We start from the raw sequence: 27962 nt of genomic DNA, 5'->3' as shown, positions 1-27962 counted from the left end.
TTTATTTCGGCAACATTCTCATCAAATTTCTCGTCTCTACGTTTCTTCTCGGCGCAACGTGACCGGAGCACCAAGCGGGAACCGCGCGGCTGATCGCGGAGCGAGACACGCATGCGCAGACAGCCCAACGAAAAAGTTTTTCGCGCCGTCCGTGCCGTTCGGAAGCTTGCGGCCTCCATGACTTCAAGTTCGTCAACGGCGCATAGTTTCGATATTTGTTTGACCGCTGCCAACGCTGGAGCAACGATACTGCTTCCACGGTAAGAAGTCTCCCGTGAACGTGGATGATTTAGAATTGTTTGGCTGGTGTTGTCCATGTCGCGAGCGTTTTAAATGCCGCCGAACCGTTGACTGAAGGTCGCGAGCTAACCCTCGCGCAGGCAGCTTGGAGATGCGAGATAAGACTACATGTGGTCGCATCGCGTCCCTTGAGATAAGGAGCTGGGCGTTATAGTAAATAAGGTATACGCGGTCGCATTGCGTCTCTTGAGATAAAGAGCAGGGTGTTACTGTAAATAAGGTATACGCAGCGTGTAAACAGCCAGTTGGCAACGAACAAAAGGCAGCTTAGTTTACTCGCGAGTGTAGCCTCTGCGAGGAGAAATTAATTTAAAAATTGCGTTGTGGGCAGTTCTAATGCAGTAGTATGATATATAGCGCGTTCTGTATTGCAGAAATATGCCATGCACTTTACTCAAGCTGCACGTTTCGTTCCCCTTGCTGCGTCCTGACTCAGCCTTCACCGCTAGGCATCTAGTTTATGCGGGAAAGCTGTAGCTGGGTTTGACGCAACAAAAATAAGAGCGTAGGATGTTATGGGGCTTATTTTTTTTTTGCCTGGTGTTTAAGATTATTTTAAACTACGCAATTTTTATCTAGACCTATTTCCCCCCACAGGCCAGAGTGCCATCCCTTTTATAATAAATTTATTCATTCATTATTCATCTAGACCAACTTCACGAAATAGATGCAACTTCAAAAAAAACTTTGAAAAATTTTTGAACAATGTCATTTCTGCTGGTAAGTATATAGTAGTGTTGGATAACATTAATGTGTGTGATAATTTTATTACAGTGCTTGTTTTTCAGTGTTGGCTTTATGATTTTTATCACGCAATAATTGTTTATGGAACATGTAATTCTACTCGGGCAAAAAGTATGGCTCAGGAGCCAAGACGTTCGCCGCGTCGCTATATTGGTTCTTAGCGGCGCAGCTCTTTTTGGGATACAAGTGTGGAATAAAAATACCTGTCTTGAAATCTCGCTCACGTTAAAGATCCCCACCCCAATCATTAATTTGCTGCCCTCTATTACTATGCAGCCATAGCTTAGTTACTTTAACGTATACAATCTCAACAATGAAACCTACTTACGTAAAAAGCAAATAGGATACCTTATGTAAAGCTTAATGCGACTTTGCAATTTCTAAATGGGCAAGTTATATTTGCAGTTCAGAATATTTTTGTAAGGATGGTGTACACAGCGTGACGACAGATGGGGACAAGTGGAAAGACAAAAAGCATGCTATTATGTCTATTTATGATTTTATGAAAAGATCATACCCCTAAGTTTATTGTAAAAATCCCACAACCAGAATGTAGCTGACCACTCAAAAAATAATCTAGAAACCCAGGCCTGCTTCAGAGCAGTGTTAATCTGCATCGCAATCCCAAGCCGCATATTTCCTGATGACGACTTAAGATTTTGGTTCTTTTATGGCAGAATGCAAGGAGCACTTATTCATTTGTTATTGTCTATCTCTGTTTATTTCTGAAGCATGCTTGGGTTTCTAAGTTACATATTATTTTCCTGTGACAGTGCATGTGCTAAAAACACGATCTCTGAAATATATATAGGTGTGTGATCTTTTTATGATAACATTTTCAAGTCAGACCGTGTTCATGGTTGAAATACGCAGCGCGTGAAGATTGAGATGGCGTTAAAGAGACCTCTTTCACTGAGCCTTTGTCATTTTTCTGCATATTTCATTCATTTGACCCCTTGCCCCCGTGTCTAGTGTAGATTGGTAGTTGTCTTTATTTTTTCCCCTATTGCACTGTATGCATCCATGTTTACACATACCCCAGTACAGGTACCCATGTGCAAGTCATGCTTATGAAATTTGTTCTCACTTTTATGTAGTATATTTGGTAATGGTAGCCGTTCTTTATTGTCTCTTGCTGTTCCTTAATGTGGCATTACAGTGTTGTGAATACAAATCGCTACTCACAGCAGCAGCTGCTGCTTTTTAATCATGAAACTTCAAAAGTGTTCGGGCAGGTATACCTGCCCATTACATGCACTTTCCCGAACTACAATTTCTAACATGAAAATTGCAAATTCATAGTTAAATGAGAGAGGTGAAGCTTGCCTAAGCATTTTTGGAGAACAGCCGCTGCAGCAGGAACGTGTAAGTGTACAGTAAATGGGCCTGGAAGCAGCATGGATTGTAGGTGGTCCAGTTGGTACATATCAGAGCGATTAACAGCACAGAAAAACAAGATGACAGGAGGGCACACAGGCGCACTCAGAGCTTCTTCCAGTGCTGTGTCTGTGTGCCCCCTTTTTGTATTGTTTTCCCACGTTGTTCATCGCTCTGGCACAAACGGGCACAAAATTAAGGCCAGGATAAATGAAGCGAACTTTTGATAAGCTTGCATGGCTGAAAATCTTCCACGACAGTACACCGTATGTTCGTCGGGCTGAGCTTTGCGGAGCGAAGGCAGCGCCCAACGCAGCGGCGCTACAGCATTCAATAAGCAGACCCAGGGAAGAAGCTTCCCGCTTCTATTCACGTCCTTCAACTATTAAGTGCGAATCAAAGGCCTTTCTTTTGCTGAAATATTTCTTTTCAGTTCTGAAAAGCGCCAATGGCAGTAGGAAAAAAAATGCGCCTGGGGAGAATCGAACCAGTTACCTTCTTCACATGAAGACAGCATTTTACCTCTCATCTACTATCAACAGATGGCGCCTTTGTGAAACATAGAGCATGTCAAACTAGGCCATCGATACATACAGCTTGCTGCTTCTAGTTCTTGTCGTATTTGAGAGGCCCTCTCTGTAATGTCACCGGTTCCTTACTCGCCGATCTTGCAGAGGGGCCCCATATTGCTGTTAATACAAGTAATGTAGCCAGATCGCCTTTATTTATCGTATTGCACATGTCTGTCTCGGCGACACAAGCCACGGAATTTGGGCAGAGACCGCGTTGCACTTTCTAATTGAGCTATAAGAATCGCGCGGACTTCACTTGTTGCAACCTCATTTTTTTCGGAAGATCTCTGATCTACTACCCAAGCGCATGGTGATCAAACTCAAAGGCTCCCAAAGCGGCCATTTGAAATCGGTCTGTACACGATATGGAGGGGAAATTAGAAGACGTGATTGGCACCATCAGTTTGCCGCTTCACTGAAGACACTTTTCTGGCCCAGCTAGATCGGCAGTGGACGACCTTTTTTCTGCCGCCCCGTGTCTGCCGGGCGCGGCCGGTTGTTGTTCATCAACTTTTCATTGCACATTCGCTCGATGCAGTCTATTCAAACCTTTAGTTAGCAAACATAAAATGTAATGCTTGAGTATGGCAATGTTTCAGTGGTGATTTGGTTGAAATGTTTTGGTTGAAGCGTGCAATTCATTATGGGTGAATTATTCCAGGCCCTTATTGCAGTAGTGTACAAAAGTTGAGGCTTGTGAATAGCCCGTTATTTACAGCCTTCAGAACAGCCCAGGAATTTGTGTAGTATTCATATCAGCTTCCCTGCCTTTTTTCTTTCCATTTGGGATTCCTTAGATGAGACATCACTGCAAAAAATGTGGGGCCACATTCCCATCATTGGACACTTTCTTCAAGCACACCTTATACCATGAAGGATCAAAAGGCCTTCCATGCAGCATTGTAGGCTGCGAAGCTACCTTCAAAAACTACAGTTCGTCGCGAAGCCATGTCACAAGATGCCATTCTCAGGATACACGACGTAGCAAGTGCCATTCCAGTACTACACAGAGGACATGTACTGTTAGCAGTTGCAGTGAAAAGATGAGCACAGAAACTGCTTTCATTCAGCACCTCAAGGCACATCTTACAGAGCACCCACTCACTACTGTAGCTTGCCCCTTTGATGGCTGCAGTAGCCAACTTTCGACGTGGGGATCTTTGAAGACCCACTTGTCAAGTTACCATGGAAACAGACAGAGGAATGAACCAGATGCCACCGAACCAATAGATCCTGAGCCAGTTCCATGCTGCAGTAAAGATCTCAGCCCCCAGTGTGAAGTTGAACAACCTGGATTTCAAGATGAGCCGTCTGTCTTCCAAGAAGTGAACTCAGCTCTCTTCAACTATGACTCTTTCTGTGAAAGCTTAGCGCTGTTTTCATTGAAACTTGAGTCAAAAAATATAATTCCGAGTTCAACAGTCCAAAATATTTTTGAAGGTATCAACAGAGTACACAGTATCTCGCAGGAGAAACTCAAGTCTGATTTAAAAGAGCATCTTGCCCATGGCATGTCAAAAGAACAAATTGATCAGACCATTGAGCACTTAGTCAATGCAAACCCTCTATCTGCTACACTTTCACGGGATGGAGCTCTTCGCTCAGCCTACAAAAGAAATATGTACTATACCAAAGAGTTTCATCTAAACAAGCCAGTTCAATTGTCTCTAGGGTTAGACCACAGTAATGAAATGCGGCATTATAGCTATGTTCCCATAAAGCAAACGCTTGGTGCCCTACTTTCTAACCCTGATGTGGTCGAAAGACTGTCCTTCGGTGTGGAGCCAAGCAAGGATGGAGTGTATCGTGAGTTTACAGATGGCCAGGTCATTCATGATAGAATGTTCTCTCGTGAAAAGGTTGTTCAGGTCATCTTGTACCAAGATGCTTTTCAAATTGCAAATCCCCTTGGATCAGCTCGAGGAAGATTCAACATGCTGGCTGTATACTTTACTCTTGGAAACCTACCACATCATCTCAGGACCCTGGTTGATCCTCAACAGCTTGTCCTCCTTTGTCATGAGACAGATTTCAAGTGTTTTGGAGGCAACAAGCTTTTTGAGAGGCTCATCAGTGACCTACAGGATCTTGAAGATGGCGTTGTAGTTGCTGGACAGCTTTACATGGTGCGGCTTGCCTTCATATGTGGTGACAACCTTGGAAGCCATTGCATTGGAGGCTTTGTGGAGAATTTCAGCAAGGCGTCATACATATGTCGGTACTGTGTGACAACGATGCAAGATTTTGATGAGAACACACCGGCAGAGCTTCGCACCATTTCATCATACAATGAGGCAGTCATCCGTGCGAGTGAGAGCTGCGATAATGGAGGCTATAAGGGCGTGAAGCATGATTCACCATTCAATAGGCTTTCCTCGTTTCATGTATGCCTTTCAGGACTTCCGCCCTGTCTAGGACATGACCTTTTTGAAGGGGTTGTTGATTATGACTGTGCACTGATGCTAAGGCACTTTGTGATGACACTGGACTGGTTCTCTTATCCCCACCTCAATGCAACAATAAAGTCAAAATTTAAGTATAATACAAGTGATCAAAAAAACAAGCCAGCTCCGGTGAATCCAAAGGGGAAAAGGCTTGGAGGTCATGCAATGCAAAACTACACACTTTTGTTGCTGCTGCCCATAATGGTAGGTGTGAAAGTCGTGGATCCAACTAACGAAGTTTGGCAGCTTCTTTTGACCTTGCAAGAGATTGTGGAGCTTGTTATGGCACCTGCCATATCAGACGAACAAGTGTCATATTTGGCACTACTTGTCCCACAATACCTGTATGAAAGGAAAAGGCTGTTCCCAGCAGTGCCACTCCGCCCGAAGCACCACTACTTGTTCCATTACCCAGAACTGATAAAGCAGTTTGGCCCGCTGGTAAAGGTTTGGACTCTCCGTTTTGAAAGCAAGCACAGTTACTTCAAGCGTTGCATCAGAGCATCTGGCAACTTCATCAACGTGACCCGGTCACTGGCAGAGAAGCATCAGCAACTGCAGTGCTACTTGCAAAAGGAAGGCTTGTTTACGTCTGATACGCAGTACAGCGACCTGACGCCTGCTTCAGATGCTGTCAACATCGACCAGAGATCATGGAATGCTATCCAGAAAAAGCTTACGACTGTTTCTGGTTGCCTAATGGCTGCTGCTTCTGTGACACTGTGTGGCACACACTACAAGCCAGGCTGCTATGTTGTTCTTGGTGGGGACCGGTACAACCTAACCTTTGGGAAGCTGCTGCACATTGTTGTGCAACCTGAACATGAGGCAACGCCACAGTTTCTTGTCAGGAAAATAGCGTCCACATTTTTACCGGATTTTCGTCTCTACAAATTGCTGGCTGCACAAGTGGAGGATTTGCTCGTGGTGACGGCCACTCAACTAAAAGACACGCATGCATATGCTCCTTACAAGCTTCTGGGCCACTCTGTCATCAGACTGCACTCTTCACATGTATATGAAGATTTTCAAGGTGCGCTACCAATGCCTCAAAGTACCTGTTTAGCATTTAAAATGCTTTTGTCAAAACCATGTTAACATCTTTAAGTGAATACTTAGTGAAGTTTTTTTAGTGCGTTTGTCACCCAGAAATAGTTTCATTCATAGTGACAAAAATATAACCAGTTGTAACTTGGGTGGCTTTTTCATAATGAAGTTATGCGTTATAGCTACAAACCCATATACCAAATATACAATTCAACAGATGTACAAAAATGAACTACCAAATGACAAGATCCTTGGCCCATACCAAGACAATGCCAGTAATGCAGACTTCATTCTCAGGTTGTGCTTCAAAGGGCAAGTGCTAATTGTCAATTTCACTTTAACCCTTGCCATCATTAAGGGCACAACTGAAAAATGCCTTGAGCCTGCCTCAGAAACATCCCAAACCATTCACTGAAGCCTACACAACAGTTGAGATACTCGGAGGCATGCAGTTGAGCAGAGCTATTATAAACATTAATTTTTTTCTGATCCATTTCGAGTGTGCTGATAAATGAAATAAGTGCTAAATGCCTGCGTCTGATTTCGGCTTCAAAAGTTGTCGTGTTGGCAAAGCGAGAATTCTCGCTCCCTTAAACCTGTTTTTAAGTCTTAACTTTCTCCCCAGATTAAAAGAAATGTTTTTGGTTATGGCTGCATGCGCACCTGGGCCTCAAGGCACGTTATAGTGGATGGCTTCAGATTAATTTTGGTCACATGGGAATTTAGCCTGCCATGAATTTCAACGCAGGGCACTATTACGTTTCTTCCTCCATCAGGAAAATTGCCACTGCAGGCCAGATAGAAATCGCATCCTAATGGGCAGCAGCAGCTAGAATACCTGAGCCAGTACTGAGCAGCCAGAGTAGGCAAATCAGGCCCAAAAGCTTGTTGTGTGAGGAGCAGAACCCAAGTTTAGGGCTCAGGATCAATATCTGAGAGAATTAAGTTACTTAGTTACTTTAAACTTTCACAAAGCCCTCAGGATTGTAAATTTCGGCTAACATCAATAATAATTCCTCCATTGGGCTAAGGCCATACGTAATGCCAGCTGAACATACAGCACCAGCACAGCACTTAATTGCGACACGAAGTTGGCAAATAATTCAGTGACACCGGTATATTGTTTTAGTTAAGCCAGAAAAAAAGAAATAGAATATCAATGCCCTGTTGTGAAATGCGTGGATGTATGTTGGAGCAATTCAGGCAACACCTTAACATCTGTATCTATTGAAATGAAAATCTTTTCTGTTGCTCCTGTGCTCCTGAAATATAAAGGAAAGCTAGCAGTATATAATGTCAAGGAGGGAATAGGAAAAGTAGTTCATTTTTATGCGTGGAAGGGGATGTTTTCTTTATTTTATTGAAAATGGTGGAAAACACGCCCTTTTCGAGGTGGAACCCGTATTCATGACTTTGGGATTTTGCGACCAATGCCTTTACCAACCCTGCTACCATGAAGGCTGCGTGCCCCTGCATTTTCTTTGATATTGACATGAATGTAATTGCTGCCTACATTTTGTGGCGGTCCCTTTCGCCCCGAGTTCTTAAGGTGATCGACGCTGGAGTGGTCGAGTGGTTGGCAGCGGAGTTGGTGCATCGGGTGCATAATCCTGAGTTCAAGGATCTGAGTCCTGCCCTGATTGAAAAAAGATCGACTTCTACACAAAAAATGAACTACTTTCCCTATTTCCTGCCTAAAGTTTACATTACTAGGTTTAACAAGCTTCTCAATATGTTTTTTTATTGACGGCTTGTTTTAAATAAGCCAGCATCTGTAAGGACTATTAAATGGTTAAGGATGAGTCATGAAGCAGAACAGCTTCGTGGTTTTCCAAGGCTGCCATCATGCCTTTTCTTGAAGCTATTCTTGAAGCTTTTTGCAAGTGCAGAAATGCCCCATGTTCACATTGAAATGTGCAGCTTATAATGCTTTATAACAAATGCTGTTGTGTGTTCCTTTTCTTGACAAGATGATTGTGAAGATATGGAGTGATGACCGGAAGACGAAAAGACTAGCTGCAGTTGACTCGCTAGATGCACTAAAGCAAAAGGCTATTGATCTTGCCATCTGCAGTGATGGGGACGTAAAGGTGTGTAAATCATGCTAAAGCTTGAGGTTTCATTTGCATTAGCAGTCTGCAATCATGATATTTAACTACAAAATTTACAGGTGTACATGCTTGACGGTACAGAGATTGACGAGGAAGGCTTTGATTGTCTTGCTGCAGCGGCAGGACTGGAAACACCCACTTTGATTGCAACCACTAACAGTTTGTGGAAAGGTAAGGCCAAAGAGTTTCAGTTTTATAATTTATGAATGTTATGTTTTACCCGTATGTGGGTTGCATGCATGTATTATGTCACCACAACACTATTTTACACTAGCCAAGACAGTAGGTTGAATGAATTGGTACAGCTTTATTATTAAGTATCAAGAAGAGAGAGGTTATCCCATATTTTTGCTACTTTCATAATTAAACTGGACTTTACACTTACTGTAGTCAGTGAATCATTTGTTCTTCGTTTTCAGGTCAAGGAGAAGCAGCGTCAAACTGCCCGGCTCCCACCTCAGATTTTGTGTCGCGGGTGGTGTTTCAATGGAGCAGCCTAAGCGAGCCGATCATAACAGCACTAGAAGCCGGGGAATCTCTTAATGCACCCCAGAGACGGGAAGTTGTTAGAATGGTGGCAACAGCATCCTACAAAGTTAATAAGCGCCGACCTTCAAAAAAAGAAATCGAGGCCGTTGCCAGCCATATCGTGATGAAGTATCCTGGCTCTCTTGCTGACCCGACTTCCTCAAAGTCTGCTCATTCAATTTCTTCAAGGGGCCTTGCATACAGCATTGAGAATCGAGTGGAAAATAGTCAGAGGGGCTCAAAGCCTCTCATGGAGGCTGTTGTAGGCGGAAAACTCAAGCGTCAAACGTCTGTGTCAGCATATGGCTGTGTTGACTGGCAGCCAGCGTGTGACAAATCCATGGTGCCCGAGCTCCAGTCAGCAAAAAAAACTCTCATGACTGAGGCACTGAAGGCACCCTGCGAACAAAATGTGTCACTTCAAAAACAAGCCATGCATATTTGTTATCCGGAAATCAGGGGGTATATTAACTCGTCACAGCCAGCTCATGCAGCTTCAGATGTGAAGGAAGCCTGGCCTTTATTGTTTAAAGAAGAACATCTTCTGGATCACTTTCAAAGGTACAGGTTTTCATATTTTTAGCATGTTTTTTTAATTGTAAGCCTCATGCAGAAATGCACATGAATTAATTGACTCTGAAGCAAACAAGCAAAATATGAACTCTTAGCTGAAACATTTCGTTCAAATACTCTAAAAGCCCTATAGAAACATTCAGGTCAGCCATTTATGGGTTGTAACTTGTTGACAGTTAACGTAAACTTTGAAATATATGCTTAATTATTGTAATGTTTGGCACAAGTTAAAACTTTGTTATTGACTCGTAAAAGGTGCGACAAATTTACTGTGATGTTCTTTCCCCATACTCTTGGTCACACTGAAGTTGGAAATAATTTGACAATAAGTACAGTAACACCAATTTTAGCAAGTCTAGGGAAACTCGCCTAGTGTTACAGCACGTACACTGTCTTCATTAGTTTGTGCTAGTACAGGAAGAAAAATAAATTAGCGGGAATAGTGTTTTTATCTCAGCATGGTTGCTGATCCCTTAGACCATCTTAGTAACTTGATATCACGCTACAGTACTCGCAGAAATTAAAAACACATTCTAAGAAAAAGAAATCTCAACAGTAGCAAGAGACGTGAGCGCGAATGCCGTGGCTCAGAATTTAACAATTGCGCGCTTGCTAAGCGCCACCTTCTGAACGCAAAACGAACGTTCTTGCGCCGTAAAAACATTCCTGCTTGCGAACAAAGCACATAACGTAAACGTACTCCACACTCCTTCCCTGCTCTTTGTTGCTATGGCTGGTTTTGGCGGCGTGCGAACAAAGCACTCAACGTACTCTACACTCCTCAGCTCTTGAGCTTCCGCGACTTCGCCATCACGCTCGTGGTTTTGTTGCTCAGCTGTGTTCCGACCTTTTTTTGTGTTCCTAGTGCGTGACGTACGATGGGCCAGTACATGAGCTACACAGCCGGATTTAAACTGAAGCTGGTGGAGCATGCGTTGATGCACATAGAAACCGCGCGGCTAGGCGGCACTTCGTGTATGCTTCGGGCAAAAATGAGGTTGTTGGGTGGGGAACAGGGGGATCGCCGTGTGTTTCGTGGGTCTAAAGAAGGGAAGTTTCCCGGTGTCGGAAAAGAAGTTTTGGAGTGCCTTGATAGCACAGCACGCAAGACGGTGCGCTGTGGGCCGACAGCAAATGTGAGGCGGCAAGCAACTTTACTAAGGAGGGTATAGCTCCATGGCGAGTACGGACACACTAGCATGTTGCGAATAAAAAAGAAATTTGATTACATAATTACCTACGTGTTTCCACGAAAATGGCAAAGGCTCTGACAGTGCTTCTCTGAGCAACTTTATTGTATGAAATTTCGACCTTTAAAACTGTGGCAATTTTGTCCTGCATAATCAACCCTCCCCCCAAATTCATGCCGAATTTTCTGGAAAAAAAGTGGGTTCATTACGCGAGTAAGTACGGTATGCTCTATCACCTAAGAACAAAGGTTTTGTATAGTTCGAGTGGGTAAGCTCAAGCTAGGCATAAATGCCTTGCGTGTGAAAAAAAAAAAACTCCAATGGTAAATGCAATTTTTGTGTTATTGAATGTTGGTGCCATGTTATTATATGAACTCTTTAGGCTCACAGGTGTCAGCCTCAGGGGGAAGCTCTGCGGCGTGCCAAAAGAGGAAGTGGCCGAGCTGGTGTTGTTCATTCGGTCCTCCTCCAAGAGCGAGTGCGTTCTGGAGTGGGCCCTGAAGATGGAACAGGCTGGAACTAAGCTTGGCAAGGAAAATGCTGATTCAATCTGCCTGATCCCACTGCTGGTGTCCTACTTTGGTGACGACCTGGAGAAGATAATGCAGCTGCACGAGGTAAGAGTGCTCCCATGTCTTGTATTGTAGCTGTATATCTGTGTGCAGTGATGGTTCAGCTATACAAAACAAAGAAGGCAATGTATAGTACTTTTTTAAGTGTAACCTTTTAATCATATTTATCTGTTACAGCTAAAAGAGGGTGGAAGTGAGATGGGAGAAATTTCTTCTCCCAACTTTGGGTGTGAGGATTCCAATTAGCACAGCCGGTAAATAGTGGTACCTTCTGCTGCACCCTCCACGACAATCGAGAAAATTTTAATAAGTGCCAATCCATCAGGAATGCTTGGTAATTGTTTTAAGTAAATGAGTAAAACATTCTTTACAGTAGAGTACTCTTTGTTTTCAGATCCACATTCATTCGGAGAGGTAAAAGTTGTTTTTCTAACCAGTTTGTGGGCATTCTTTTTGCTCACCAAAATGGATGGGAAGGTGGGAATTGGGATTTCGGAGCTTCAGTTCCTTAGCCAATAACTGCACTTCGATATTGAAGCACTTGGGGTGATCTATACCAAGTACAAATATTGCTATTGGTTCCTGTTGCATTGACGCAAGGCAAAAGCGCCTTGAATACTCTTCAGCTTGTTTTCTCCTGCATGCACAGAAAAATGCTGTTACAGCAATAACAAAAAGATTTTCCATGTTTCTGTGTTAATACTGTCAGATAACTTTTGAAGTTTGTGAAATGCTGCAGCCAAGATGGTGTGGCAGAAAATCATTTCAACATAGGTGTTATAGATTCTACACTCTGGCATTCAACCAGGCTCGTAGCAGCATCTGACAGGTTGGCTTTAAGCAAAATGCTATGTGTTGCTGACGTCATGCCATAAAACACCTCCCACTTTCTTTTCTGTCATGCTGTGCACTAGTGGCGTAGGCAGACCAATATTTCAGAGGTATTATACACCAACAGGAAAAAAAAGGTGACTGCTCTGGTTGCCCAAACAATATACGTCATTTTTCTCTATGCATAAATTTTGGGGAGTATTCTGACATCACAACAGCTGCCCCCCCCCCCCCCCAGGCTACACCCCTACTGGGCACTGTTTTAGATGAAACAGAAAAATGTGGGGGCTGATATCATGTAAGAAGTATAGGCATGTCTTGAAAAGCTGGGATGACTGAAATGCACCAGTCCTTGGGCACAAAAGTGAGATGTAGAGAAGAGAAGAATAATTCTGGTACAAGAAGGAGTGGTTGATAAACGTTAACAAGCCTTCGAATGTTTGGAATGTGGCTAGCTGAATCCTCCAATGACCACATGCGGGCCTTTTCTTCACTCCCAAAACTTCAAGACTCCAGTAACACTAAAGAGAGGCCATGCGTTTCCACCTTAGCCAGGACCTAGGAACTGTTTCTTGGCTGCATGAAACCTCAGTACGACCATTGCTTACCTGTCCACCATTAGGACATTTGAGCCGACTCGGTCACTAGCAATAACCAACAACCTTGACCAGGCAACACTCTCACTCCAGGCCCTCATCTAAGCTTGCACAATGTACATCCCACAGATTGTGTAGTGGGAACTGTTAAAAGCTTTAGTCAAACTTGTTATTTGTTAGTCTACTTGTTATTTGACATTTTAGGATGAAAGCTTTAGATATCTCTGTACCAAGCGCACACGGCGTGAAGTGCCAAAAAGTAATGGTACAAAAAAGTGGAAGCTGTGGGCAGAGCAAGTGCAAGCTGGTGATCACATACCAGAAAAGGGAAATAGCAGCGCAGGAGGAGGTTTGAAGGAGGGCTGGGAGAAGGTGGAATTGAACGCGCCTCAAGAAAGTGGAACACCGAAGGAGTGTGGGGGGGCTGCCACACGTTCTATACAAGCCGCCTTGAAGGGTAAATGTATGGACGGGGACAAACAAGGAGGCTTCTGGCAATAGAGAGCGAGTGGAATGAGCTTTTGAAGATGCAATACATGTGACAGGGTGCAGCCGCAAATTTCAACAACAGTTCAACAAAAGGCCCAAGTAGGCTTTCACATTCTTAAAAAGTTCACCCAATAATTTTTTCTGTGGCTTGTGAAGAATTCATGTAGTTCGGCTCTCCCAATGTGTGGCTACTGCATTGCAGTCATATACAGTTACAAGTAGCAAGGACTTTCCTGCAGGACAGGGGCTATAACGTGTCACCGAAACATTATGCACAGGGATTGTAATTAATTTTTCTGCTTCCGGATGGGCTAACATCAACATTGCGTGAAATGTGGTGTGTGCGTTCTCACCTCTTACATGCATGACAATTGGTGGACCACCTGGAGTAAATTATAAGATGTCTGCATATCACCCAATCTTTTGGCAGTGCTACACATGCTGCCTGCAATAATACGTACATAAATATACAGGTACATACAGTCTATGCTCGTTACAGCGGATCCGGCAACAACAGACTTTCGGTTACGACAGTTCATTTCTGTTGGTTTGTCTGGTCCCCATGCATTTTAAATGGAGTCCACTCCGCTGATAATGGACCCGGCTAGAGCAGAGGCGAAAATTTTTCGACTGTATGTTTAAAGCGGACTTCCGTGAGGTCGGCATGCTTTTTCTTTGTTTAGTTTGGCGAGAAAACATATGTCTGGCAACATTGTTGGCAGCCGGGTATTTGGCGTAGCGAAGTTAAACCAGTGCCAGTAGCCTTGTCTTTTTTTTGTGTCTGTGCGAACAGCAGCATGAGTGGCAGGGTAGCTGATTTCACTGTCGGATAAATTAAGCCCATTTAGCGCTGTCAAACATTGGGAAAAACAGGCCGACATCACGAGAAGTACAGGCCTGTCTAAGCAGACTGTCTGCTCGACCATCAAGAATGAGGCCGCTGCCGATAAACGCGATTCCGGTGAGATTGAACAACAGTGCTACGAGTGCGCGAAGTGGTGCACCTGGAGTTAAGTCTTCCCTTCGTCACAGTTTTTTTTTTATGTAATTAAGAACCTGGGTTCAGTGAAGGTCAGTATTTATTATTCCCATGCATGCATCAATCCCGTTTCGTTCGGTGAAAAAGGTAAGAAATGCCTCGGGGGGGTTGGTTCCCGTACATTGTATGCAATCTTCCGGTGGCCGTGCACAGTCCAACTGGTCTAACTTTCGATTTCACAGCTGTCCGTCGTCAGATTATTTCGTATCAGCTGTTTCAATGACCTGACTAAAATCATAAAAACTGTGGAAGCTGCTTTGGGGGAACGTCAGGCAGCGGTTTGATTTGTCTGACGAATGGTTTCTGGAATTCTGTCTTGTCACGAAGGGATTCAAAGAGCCCAGCTAATTCTGATGGGCACAACTGATTTTTGTAGCTGGTTAGTAATTGCTCCTAGTTATATTCTTGCTTCATTTGTTCTGCTTATCATGCATCTTTACAGACTTGACCGCATGCACTAGGCCTTTTCTAAGTGCTGGTGCTAAGCTTTGGAAATGATGTTTAGGCGATTCTTTGCCCGTGCGCAAACACTAAGGTGCTGCAGGCGTGTAAAAACAACAGTGTTTGTACTATGTATATGCAATATCGGTCAAAGTACCCAATTTTGCACTCATAACCCCTCCCCTTCCCCTCCCGTGTCTGATACTGTATACTTCGGCTACCGCAGACGTTTTTCTGAGGATTAAGAAGGTCCGCTGTAACTGTAAAATAACAGAATAGATGAAAGGCCTCTAGATATTTGGAGACATCTTTAAAATTTGTTCTTATTGCCCTTCTATTTTTTCATTGTGTATTAGGCATCAACAGAACTTACAGAAGAATTCCGGACCAGACTTCCTGAATCGCCAATTATTGTAGCGCTGGGTAAGTTTTCCCAATTCATTTCCTTTAATCCCCTTCTTTATTTTTTTTGAAGGATTTTGATAATTAGTTTTAAACTTGTTGAAACTTTGTATAAAATGTGACACATTTCAAGCCTCCAAGTTTGGCACAGGAAATTGCGGCATTAGAAATGGCTGGCCTGAATTACATATATTGGCCAAGCATATACTCAGTTAGGTTGTAGGTTAGCCACCCGTCAATCAAAAAGAGGTTCAGGTAAATATTATGGCCACCTTGATTGTTAAGAGTATCATATCGTGATCATCAATTTCAAAAAGAACAATGTGGGCATGCAGCACGATTGTTTTCATTGATTCAACTGGTGTTTGTATTCTGCCAGAAAAACGTCTTTTCTCTTTGCCAGATTGCTCATTAAATTTTTTTTTGTGTGTAGTAATACACTACTGATTTTCTGATAAAACACCATATTTCCCCACGCATATAACCCGTCCCTGCATATAATCAGCACCTCCACTTTCAGATGCCGAAAAAGAAAAAAATATCCTCGCGTATTTCCCGGACATTTGATTCCTGGACTACTAAAGAAAACGCGTATATTTAGCAAGTACAATACACTGACTGCAAGCCAAAAGTCACAATTCGCCATCCTTGTGTTTTCTTCCTTGTATGTTTTGTGTAATCGAAGGCTTAGCCTGTGTTACACCACGCACATTGCCGTGAAACTGCACTAAAGGGAAAACCCCATGCATTATCTGCACCCTACTTTGCCAATAGAATTTGGGCATTTTTGGTGCGGGTTATACGTGCGAAAGAACGGTATCTATTTCAAATGTATTCTTTGCTTCCATCTGTTTTTGCTCTGTAAGGTAACCTACACATTAAGGTAAAAGAAAAAAGCTTATGTGTACCTTTTCTCAAACTTTTCTAGGCCAATCCTAAGCCCTCTCGACCACAAACAATTCAAAGAATCGGCTTTACCTTTAAATGTGACAAACATATTTTATAACAGTAAGAAAGAAAGGTGTCTTGTCTATATATCCGACAAAATATTTCAGCCTCACCCGGGACACAAGCTTGTAAATTTTTTTGCAGCCTGTACACTTTTGGCTTGGCCTAGAAAATTTGGCAAAGGCTGTGTGCTTCTGTTCTGTGAAATCTGCCTGACATTTCCTTTGCGCTGCACAATGTGGACATGTATGAGCCATGGTAGCAGTTCTAGTAGTTTTGAACGGTCTGGCCAATATATATATATGTGTTAAAGCAAAGCATTTTTCCACCCGGTTTGTATTCTTCGATCCCTTAAGGCGTGGTCACACTTGGCTGACACGGCAGTGATGACGATGCGACGGCAACGCCTACGAGTCGCTGAACCATTGGCCAACTGCTGAGTTGCCAGACTACGTTGTTATACTACGCTGACGGCGACAAACATGTTGGCCGATGGAAAGTGCGCGTAGTGTAGCTGGCTTGCCGACCGAAGCCGCCAACAAAACCGTTTGCCCGACCAGTCGCCTGACGTGTCGTCGAGAATAGACCGAGAAGCGAAAACTGCGCCCTTACAACATTCGTGACGCAATGAATGCAGCTCTGTTTGGTTAGTTTCTGGAGTGTAATAAACTCAGTAACGTCCATGAAGCTCATGCAACTCAACACTAGCGCTAATGCGATCCCTAGTTTGGCTTTAGACGCTTCGGACGTGTTCTTCGGCGACACCGCTCCCCCGAACTGCAAACTGCACATGTGTGTGCTATCGGCTCGCCTGTACAAAAAAAAAAAATCAGTTTCATGCAGAAAAAAAGTTACGTAGGGTAATTTGGGTAATAAGGGATAAATATTGGCCAAGGTTTTTATCGTAAAACGCAAAATCAAAGTACGGCAAGCACTATCCCTGCAGTGTGAAATCGCAGTCGCAGCCGGGCACACATATTTTCGCGAGCGCTTTCGCGAAGCAGTGGAGTTGATGGCGATAAGCTATTGTGGGGGCTTCAGGGAACATTGCTGTGCAGCCGCTATTTAAGAAATTTCAGTTTACCAGCCAGGAGTTCTGTAAACCAGCTAGTAAACACCGATGTACTACACGAAGGATGGACCTCCATCTAGTACACAGGCTAATTGGCAGCTGGTCAGCATTTGTGTTGGGGCACAGTGGTGTCACGCGTCGCGCCCGCTCGCTCGCTCGACGTTGCGGGTTCAATTCCTGATGGGGTGGGTTGTTTTTTTTTTGGTGGTTTTTTAAGGAGCATGGTCTGTGTATCCAATTTTCTAATCGTTTTCTGCATGATTTTGAGAAGCAACTACCTTTGTTATGGAAAATTTCCTTCGAAACAGCGAGTGGCGTCTGGAGCCACAATTAAGCTTACTTTTCTTGCACCGCGTTTCTCAAAAATGCGGTACCATGGTGCACTGTAAAGCCTTCTCTATTAGAGGAGGTTAAATTTCCGCTGACGTACGTACTAATTTAGATGCATATTCTACGTGCTACAGAGGTCTTTTTTGCCGGGGTTCATCCATAAAATCCGTATTATTACTGCCACGGCAGCAGCGAACACAGCTGTTTTATCTTTGTTTGTGATCTAACAAAAAGTTGAGAAGTACACACAGTACAAGCAGCGCACACGCGAGTAGACACGAACGGCTTATGTCGCGGCAGTTGTGACACGATACTCTAAGTTTGACTAAAGAAAGAAAGAGATCCCCAGCGGAGAGGGTCGCCGTGCGGTCGTCGGCATGGTGTGACAAGCGCGTCGGCCGACATCGTGCAGACACCGAGGCCCCGCCGATTTCTCGCTGACGCAGACGATAGGCTAACGGTCGGTGTCGACGCGGTGTGACATGGCCGCTGACAGCTCGCCGACATGGTGTTGGCCGATCAAATCGTCCAATGGTCAGGGTAGTGTGACTGCGCCTTTAACCATTTTGTTTGTTGCCAGTTTGCCAGTTTTCAACCTACCGAGTTAAAAAATGCTTTCACATTAAAACAAGACAACTCCAAGTGCACTCGACTCTTTTACAGTCTGTGAAGACAGATCAACCAGAGAGCTAGCTTGCCTTTAGTACCTGATGGCAACAGAAACAGTAATGCTTTATTTGCGTGCTTAGCAAATTAGCATCCTAGAATTAGCATGGAGAGGTACTGGCACCTTATTTTGCTATTACAACTCTGAGCCCAGAACTCTGATTCAGCGGATTTTGTTTTGTTTTTTTCTTTCTTTCAAAGTTCTCCATTATGATAAATGAAGTGTGAAGAGACTGCTCTACCACAAAAAATGTGTAGAATGCTTGGGTCATGTTTTCAGTTTTTCAACTGATTTACATGCAATTTTAGCAGAAGTGTATGCTAAAGTGCTACTTCCCTTGCACAATCCTCTGAAATCGTTCTCACATTGGCTTGGACAACATGTTAGCAAGCCTGTGTGGCTGAGTATGGCCAACTAGTTTTAACCTTTTGAAACTGTGCATAAAATAGCACGAACAGGGTACAGAACTTGGTTTTAGGAAGCAGATGCGACAGATACAAGTGCCAAATTGACAATACCTGTTTACCTTATCAGAAAGCAAGATATCCTGGTGTAAGTGTTTTTGCCACGCCATGCTCAAGAGTGTGTCGATTGACTTGACCACCCCTTTTCTGGCTGCCTGAGGCAGTTCACTCCTCCTCTTGTCCTTGCAGCCCGCGATGCTTAATTTATCCTCCTTCCTTCTGTTTCAAAGCAAGACTGCCTGGCTGTCGTGGCACTGGGCTAGCTGAGCTCAGAACAATTGGAACCTTGAGAAATGGTTTTCTATGTCCACCTAATTTCAATAATTAAAATCAAATTAGATTCTTGAGTGTATAGTTAACTTCACATTCGCAAGGAAAATATAACTAGGTGCATGAATCACGTACGTGATGGTGGCAGAGAAGGAGCCGAAACGTTTGAGAAAAAAAAAAGAAAACACTTCATATAAATGCGTGTAACATATACAGTAGACTCTCGTTGAGACGAACTTGGTTATGACGAATTTTATGGGTAAAATGTCCACCTCTTTTGCTCTCTTGCCACATGCACAAAATTAGGCAAGCGTCTGCTTAAGACAAATTTTTAATAATACGAACAAATATTCATGGTTCCTTCGAATTCGCCGAAATGGGAGTTTGCTGGATATCGGGGGACCGTCTGAATTGTAATGTAGCATTTGGTATTCAGATGTATTCCAATAACACTTGTCTGGGGGATGTTCATGGAGACTATCTGAGCGATTTAAACAAAAGAAAAAAGCTGCTTCAAGCACTTTTGTTTTATATATTTCCAGCTGTACAATTATGACTTCTTTGTCTTTCTCAGGCCAGACACTCTTTGACTGCAGCTGCCACGTGTTTGTCGACCGGGCACTTGTCGTGGAAAATATAAGCTTCCTGCTTGGGGTGGAGCTTCTTTTCGCTTTGTACTTCTGCCTGAACATCAAGTATCCCAGAGGGGTTGCTTCGACAATGGAGTTCATTCAAAGGTAGGTTGTTTTCTGTTTAGTTTAATACTCTGCTTATTGTTGGTGTAGTAGCTTCTGGTGGATCTGCCTTGCAGATAACAGCTGTATTTTGTTAAACTTGGCATCCTCATAAGCAGTGGTGCTGAGCAACATAGTCGTGATACCACCTATTAACATCTGATGCGGCCAATCAACTTAAACTGTGAAGACAAAATGCAACTGTGGGGAATTCAAATTATGTACTGCATTGACCCAATCACTACGAGGCCAATTTTAATGCAAACTTCCAACAACTAAGCTGAATAATAATGGCAAGAGATGTAGTAGTGGTAAGTCACCTGCCACTTTCTTGCCGAGTCCTTATGACATCTTGTTAGTGCCACTAGCGGCTGCAGTCTAAAGCCATTACCATGAAGCATGACTGTGGGATAGTAGTTGTGCGTCAGTTGTGTTGCAAGACATCATTCGAGTTGTAATGTGCAATTAGCACACCATTACCTCAATTTATAGTATTACTGCTATTACATCACTTCTGTGGTTTGTAACCGGAAATTTTAAGATCTTTCACTATTTTTATCATTCTTCAGTTAAAAAAAACATCTTTCAAGGATGGAATGTAGTTGAGCGAGCAACCTAAGGCTAGTTCTTTCTGACCCCTTTAAGCAGCACTGTAGAAGGGCATGCGGTGTCTGAATGAAATATTTTATGCCACAAAATCAAGGACAAAGTCAGTTTATTGCAGCGACTTGAAGAGAAAAAACGACAACTGCAGAAAAAAAGTGCAGATTCAGCAGGTGTGTCTGTTACCGTATAATGCGGGATAGAGATCGAACTGGAATATAAGTCGACCTCCTGACCTTGTAGCCGAAAAATGCAAAAAAAAAAGAATTGGTACACGCTATTGGTTTATTGAGGCTACAACCTGTTTCGTCTCAGATTACTCTTTGGGGTTGTCATCCATGGTGCTGACCAGGGAATTGCTTATGCAGCACTTCTTAAACACTCACAAGGCCGTCTCATCGTGAAGCGAGCGCAAAGCATGGGAAAATCGTGTGCACACCGTACTGATAGCCAGTCTGTGCAGGTGGCTAGCAAGTATCTCAGGGTATCCATTCATAGAGATGTCACACGGCGCTTGCAGACAAAAGTCGCCACTTTGTACAGAAGCACAAGTGCACATAGCAGCGCTCGTGAAATGAGGTCTTACGAGCATCGCATACAAAGAACTGCCCCTTCAGCTAACACCAGTAGCACACTGTAGATGGCCTTCAGCGACACCAAACTGGCGCAAGCCAGACACATCATGAAAAACTTCCAAATTTTTGTTTAAATGCTGCTGTGAAATGGCACCACGTGCTTAAACTTATTTTGAGCGAGAAGGAAATGTATGCACACATTCACTGACAGCCAGAGAAGCAACAAAACAAAGATTGTGGTGCGTCCGAGTTGTTGAAGAAAAGTACTGTAGAAGTGCAGCTTGCTGGGCTAGTTGGTGCGTATCGAAAGAACGGGAACCAGCAAAAAAGACGCAAAACACGGGGAGGGACGAGACAACAACGCTGGACTAGCAACTGAAATTTAATAGAAGAAACCGACACACTCTGTGAACAACCAAGTCAACGCATGCGCCAACACGTACGTGTGAAACAAATGAAGATGCTGTTGTTACTAACTACCTCTACTTTCGTATCAACACCACTCAAGTTCGAACGAAGCCGATTCCTTTATCGCTGAGGATAATAGACGGTGCGCTAATGCAGTTGCCTTCCTGCTGTTGTGTTATGAAGAACGCCTCCAGTATTTCCCTCTCATTCTTAGTCCTGCCTTTTCCAAGGATCGTTACACTATCAAATAATGGTTCGCACTTGCACTGTCGACAGTGAAAGGCAAAGTGTCCAGCTCCTTGAGAACTAACTAACGCGCAATGCTCCTCCAGCCGCTCATTGACACATCGGCCGGTTTGGCCAATGTAAACCTTCCCACACCTCAGCGGAATTTCATAGATGACACTGTGCTCACACTTAACGAATTTCTTGGCATGGTGTGTCTTACACGCGCATTTCTCTTTTCCCATATTTCCAAAGCACGCGCACAGTCTGGAGAGTTTACACGGTGCGGAAAATACCACTTGAACCCCGTGCTGCGAAGCAATTTTCTTTATGTTGTACAACACTTTATGTATATACGGCATTACTTCAACCTTTCTTTTTTCCTTCTTTTCATCTGGTCCCTGTGACCTTGCAATTTGCTTTTTAAGCTTTACGTGGAGGGACTCGGCGATAGACGTGAGCACTGTAGGCGGGAAACCCGCTGCAGTTAGCCTTTGATCCTGACGCTCAAGGCTTTCCTGCATTGCGTGGACGCAGCTTTTTTCTAACGCGCTGCGGAAACATAGTGTGGCTATGCCTCTTTTTACTAATTTCGAGTGGCTTGACTCGAATGGGAGCAACGCCTTTTTAGTTTTAGGAGAGTAAATCCAGCAAACATGGCCGTCGTCTTTAAATGTTAGTGTTAAATCTAAAAACCTTAGGGTTTTGTTCTCAGCCAGTTCAAAGGTAAAAATTGAGAGAACCTGAGCACGTGTTAAAATGTCTTCAGCCACCTGTTCCGGGCACTCAGAAGGTAAAAGCTTTAAAACTAAAAAATCATCAATGTAAGACAACGTAAGTGTGTAAGACAAACCATGCCAAGAAATTCGTTAAGTGTGAGCACAGTGTCATCTATAAAATTGCGCTGAGGTGTGGGAAGGTTTACATCGGCCAAACCGGCCGATGTGTCAATGAGCGGCTGGAGGAGCATTGCGCGTTAGTTAGTTCTCAAGGAGCTGGACACCTTGCCTTTCACTGTCGACAGTGCAAGTGCGAACCATTATTTGATAGTGTAACGTTCCTTGGAAAAGGCAGGACTAAGAATGAGAGGGAAGTACTGGAGGCGTTCTTCATAAGACAACAGCAGGAAGGCAACTGCATTAGCGCACTGTCTATCACCCTCAGCGACAAAGAAATCGGCTTCCTTCAAACTTGAGAGGTGCTGATACGAAAGTGGAGGTAGTTAGTAACAATAGCATTTTCATTCGTGCACACGTACGTGTTGGCGCATGCGTTGACTTGGCTGTTCAGAGTGTGTCGGTTTCTTCAATTAAGTTTCAGCTGCTAGTCCAGCGTTGTGTTGTCTCGTCTCTCGTCGTGTTTTTCGTCCTTTTTCGCTGGTTTCCGTTCCTTCGTTGAAGAAAAACCACCGGTAGTATAAAAAAATTAGAATATACAATTTGTAGGGAAGCATTTCAAAACGTGCCCTAGAAAAAATGTCGACTTACGTGGAGCAGTTTGTCAGATATATAAAAAATTTTAGTTTGCATTGTGCTCTTGCCATGCAGTGAAGCCCAACCTCCATTTCAAAATGTGCAATTTCTGGCGGTTCCCTGGAAGAAATCTGGTGGTTTGACAATAGCAGAGGCAGCAATTTGCCCCCACGTAACATAAAAACATCTTGTCAATGACCGACTTAGCATTTCCGGCCAGCAGAGTATTTTGGGCAAGCGCGCGATGCGGAAAAACATGCATGATGTTGAAAACAAAATGAAGTTGATGCTTGTTGACGCTCTCCGTCAGTTATGATGTTCTGACTCGCTAATGTAGCCTTGCTTGCAGCAGTGAGGTGCAATGCGCTAGAATCGTGCCCTGCAAACTTTTGCTGTTGTGTGATAAAAAAAGATCAGCGTTTCCAGCCTCCTCCATTGCAGTGCACCTAAAATTTTTGAAAAGAAACAGTACGAAACGTATTGGAGACTGTCCGAATAGAGGGTTCAACTAAGAAACAACTCTACACTCTGAAGATAGCCTCGTATGAAAACGAAACTGGCAGGCAGTGTGTAAGGCGGTTTGAAGCACTCTCCTCGTCGAAACTGATATCTGGTGACTGGGTGCTATCGTTTGACTTGCCTGGGAAGTTCTCATCACAGAAATTGGGTTAGGGTGGGTGAAATCAGGATAACGGCAGGCTTTTTTCAAGGATTAGTAGCGGATGCTCAAGGCTTGAAGTTGGGTAACTGCATAGTAGCGCCTATATGAATTTCGCCATGCAGAAATGAAAACAAAACAGTTGTAAACTGTTCGTTAATGGTCCTGTGGTAAGTGAAACTACAACACACCTTAGAACAACGTACACAGAGGGAATAAAACTACCTAAACAGACACTGCTTGACATTTTCCGCCAATTTCTGAGATTATTACTGTCAGAGTGCAAGCCTGACGATGGAAAATCGGCTTCTGATTCACCATTATAAAGAAAAACAAACGCTGATGCAGACTAATTACCAGTGGCACGTATTCTTCTTCAGTAGCGTTGACCACGCCCCTTTTCCACACCCAGGTAATGCAAACGCTTGTGAAAAATCACATTTTCATTGCAAAAATGAAAACGAAATGGATTTTGAAAGGGCATTTTCTGAGCTAACTCCAGATCGTTCCAGAAACGGCTGGAATGCTGTGAAAAGGGGCTCCCAAGGTATCTTTGAAATTGAACAGTTTTGAATAGGTGCGGTAACGAAAGAATTAAGTCGCTGTGGTTAAGTCACTTAAGAAAGAGGCGTCACTGTGGTAATAAAAGAACAGGCTAAGCCAGCAAGGAATTTAATGTGTTGGCTGGACTGACTGTTATCTGTTTATTTTGTTTTAGGTACCTTGTTGGCATCACACCAAGTGAAGGTACCAAACAGGAGGCAGCGCGGTCCAAAGGAGCGAAGTCAAAGGCCATGAAAGCTGCCGCAGAGCTTGAGACATTCAAGAAGAAATGGAGCAATGTGAGTTGCAGGCCTTTATAAGTTGTGTGGTGAACTGTATGCGTCTGTTCTGGAACTTATGCACCCCCCCTCCCCCCCCCCCCCCCAAAAAAAAAAAGACTCCACAACCACGAGAACCCCACCCAGGGGGATATACACAGCCTCCCAAGAGGATACACAATATGAGGGGTTGTCGTTCTCCTCAGGGACAACCCCCTCAGGAGGATTTCGATGCCCCCTCAAAATCAAAACTCTGGATAAACCCCTGCGTCTGTTCATATGACTGAAAGTACTACACCCAATAAGTATTCTTTTAATCTGGGTATATTTTAAAGGAGCCATGAAGAGAAAACACAAGTTTGGTTCATTCAAAAGATTGCCTCGTTAGAATCATACTGACACCACTGCTAACGTAAACTTCGCTCAAATAAGCTATATATTTAGGAAAAAAGGGAATGGCCATGCGACTCACTAGCTCATTTCCTGCAGCAGAACCTATGACGTCACATGTTACAGTTCTGGGATTGGCGGAGGGCGGCAAAAGAAAACGCAAATTAGACAGAGCTTACAAGCTTGCCGAACGAGCTATTTGTGCTTAAATTTAGGGCAAATTCTTTTCAAAGCCGTAAGAATGGTGGGACAAACAGTGGAAGTTTCGGAAGCACACATAAACAGAAGTGCCGATGTGTACTGCTGTTGGTACTGCGCGCACTATGCTTGGTTTAGCTGCACAGGACTGCAGGGCTTTGGGGTTGTCTCAGACTACACTTGCCGACTGACGCAAGGAACGGTGTTTTACGTGAGCATATTTGTAGAGCGAGCACTATGTTTCACGAAGCAATTATTTTCTTCCTAAACAAAACCAAGCCAGGTTTAAATACGGTCAAAAACAAACCCAAGGCCACGGAGAAAGAAATTCTTGCTCCGCGCCAAAGGCAGAAAACGGTATGCTACGGTATGGTGGCGCCATCTAGGTTCACTAACGGCAAACAAGGCCTCCCAATTGGCTGCAGAGCTATGGTCCCTAGAAATATCTTTCTAGGGACCATAGAAGAGCGCTCAATTCCTGTGAAGTCATTGTAGACCACGAGAACACTCGATTTAGTTGGAAAATTAAACTTAAATTAATCAATTTCTCAGTGAATAAAACATCGTTTGCATTTGGACAAGCGCTGGGGGCACTATAAAACATTAAATCTTTCGAATAACACAAACCTGTATTTTGTCTTCATGGCTCCTTTAGGGGAGACATGGATGGGTCTTAAAACTATTTCTTTTATTTTTAAGTAAACTCTGTTAAACTTGTCACTCTTGCTGCTTCTTTTCCACTGATTTCAAACATTCCGTTAATTTTTTAGTTTGTCAATTAGTTCCCGAGATAATTAGAGGCAATTAACCATTTTTGGAGGAACAAGGGACAAAGCAGTGTTGGTCATAAAACTGTAATTTTTACATTTTCCAACACTATGAACCCTGGTGAGTGCAATAAGAGAATCAGTTTTTCGATGCATCGCTTGGAACTAATTTTAAAGCCCATTAAACTTCAGTGTTTGAAATGGGCACTCAAAATGGTTCCTTGCCACTGGTGCCACCGCCAAGGTGTAAAGAAATCAGTGGGGGAAAAGCACCAAGTCTTAAAAATTTCACAAAGTTTACTTAAAAATTTAAAAAGTTTTTTTTAAGAGCAGTGTCCCCCCTTAAAGATATATCCTGTACTGTACTAATCTGACTTGTCAAGACTTACTTATCATAAATTTGACTTACCCGTACGTTCTTACAGGTAAATCTGGCATATAATTTGAAATTCCACTTGCTTTTTGCCCCAGTCATTTGGGCCTAACTTGCTTTCCCTTGGTTTAGAATTGCTCCTTAGGGTGTTTTACTCCACATAGTAATGAGCAATTCTTGCCATTTTCAGCAAACTGCATACAAATTACAGTATCCCTTTTCACAATGTAACATGTCACAGTGTAACATGGCACACTGATAATGGAAAAGACAAAAGCAGCAGGTACTGTCAATATTTGGATATATTACAGGACACGAATACATTGATAAGAATGGCCATTGAAGAATCTCAAAGGCGAATGTCAAAGGTGATTCTCAAAGGCAAGACAGGCACACTCAAGTTAATCTTTATACCATAATTACATGGTATAAAGATGCTGCACCCTTACAACTGAGAATCTTCTTTCCCTGCTTCCTGTCACCTCCGCGTGCCGTCACGCCGAGGTTCTCATTATGCACGCGCTATCTCTCGCAGACGGGCGGCAATTTCAATACATTTCGAAAACAGAGCAACAATGTACTCATACAATTATTAGCCCAAGCCGTTCACAAGGTAGTGTCTACTTTTCTGTGAGAGACTAATCAATCCTTTTTGGTGGTAATGATGGTAAATTACTGGAAGCTATCATTTGTAAGTACGGTGGCCTCTGCACTAAAAAAATGCAGACACGTCTGGTAGCTTGTTATAATCAAAGGTATGTTTTAAAGGTATATCAGCTTTTTTCTGGCCTTATTTTTTATGTACCATTTCATGGTCATCCTCAAATATACAAAATAGGTCTACGGCATGCATTTTCACCCTGTTAATGAAGTATGAAATTAATATTTTATTGGTAATGGCTTTGGTAATTGTCCAGGCTTTGGTAATCTCCCAAATAAAAATACTTTCTTGTTTTTGTTTTCAGCTGCTCTGCTAAACCAGTTTCTGGACCGTCCACTGGACAACTGGACAATCTGATCCAAAAATGTTCGTCATGCAAGCCCGTCAAGTGATACGAGACAAGTTGCAAGTTGCAAGTCCAGAATGATGTATTATACAGTTCTCAATACAGCCTCAAAAGTACCCTTGTTGCTGTCAGTCTTGCCAATTTATGTCGATTTGTGTCATAAACAACACAGATTCTGTACACCAAATATGTTTCATTGCAGCAAAGTGGTGGGTGGAAATTGTTAACAGATTCAGTGCGCATGCTTGAAGTTACATGCTAACTGCAGAATTTCTTCTCTTCTCTATTGTGTTTTAGTAGCGTATTCAAAAATAGTACCACATGTGCCTCTAAGAGTTAATTGCACTGAGAAAGCTAAATGAATCTGGAACAAAGTCAAACGGGTCAAGAAAATACAGTATTTATTAAGGGTACCAGTGATTGTGATTAAACTTCCAACCATTAATGAAATACTAAACAGATTAACGATGATAAATGAGCATCTCTTTAAAAGTTTTTTCTGAACTTCTGCACTGCTGTGCTTGTGCTCTAAGTTTACGCAAAGGTCACATTATGTAGTCTATCTTGTTTGACAGTAAGAATGCCAGTGGTACCTGCTTATTTAGAAAATGAAACAATTTTGCCTATGAGAAACTGTAGCCATTTCAAATGGCCGTGGCTAACTAGTGACATTCCCAAAGGCAAATTTTTTTTGTTTTCTATATAAGCAGGTTTTGTGTCAAAC

General features: G+C 43.1%; 1 protein-coding gene across 3 annotated transcripts; it reads left to right on the top strand.

Moving 5' to 3' along the window:
• On the top strand, positions 1-27349 carry LOC144142727 (uncharacterized). 3 transcript variants are annotated; one of them, XM_077674402.1, is made up of 9 exons: positions 1-260; positions 8455-8574; positions 8655-8766; positions 9015-9684; positions 11269-11503; positions 15211-15277; positions 19582-19744; positions 24401-24524; positions 27197-27349. In XM_077674402.1, exons 2-9 carry the CDS (start codon positions 8455-8457, stop codon positions 27206-27208), a joined length of 1503 nt encoding a protein of 500 aa, XP_077530528.1. In that variant the 5' UTR covers positions 1-260; the 3' UTR covers positions 27209-27349. The 3 variants fall into 3 exon arrangements, with proteins under 3 accessions (XP_077530528.1, XP_077530527.1, XP_077530529.1); XM_077674401.1 differs by lacking the exon at positions 1-260 and having other exon boundaries at positions 7182-8574; XM_077674403.1 differs by lacking the exons at positions 1-260; positions 19582-19744; positions 27197-27349 and having other exon boundaries at positions 7184-8574; positions 24401-24510.
• Positions 27350-27962: the final 613 nt, after the last annotated feature.

The sequence above is a fragment of the Haemaphysalis longicornis genome, unplaced genomic scaffold (assembly GCF_048455015.1).
Source record: "Haemaphysalis longicornis isolate Haplotype H1 unplaced genomic scaffold, Haemaphysalis longicornis Haplotype H1 scaffold_6, whole genome shotgun sequence".
Lineage (NCBI taxonomy): Eukaryota > Metazoa > Arthropoda > Arachnida > Ixodida > Ixodidae > Haemaphysalis > Haemaphysalis longicornis.
Note: the sequence above shows the minus strand (reverse complement) of the source record. Positions and strands in the feature narration are given on the sequence as shown.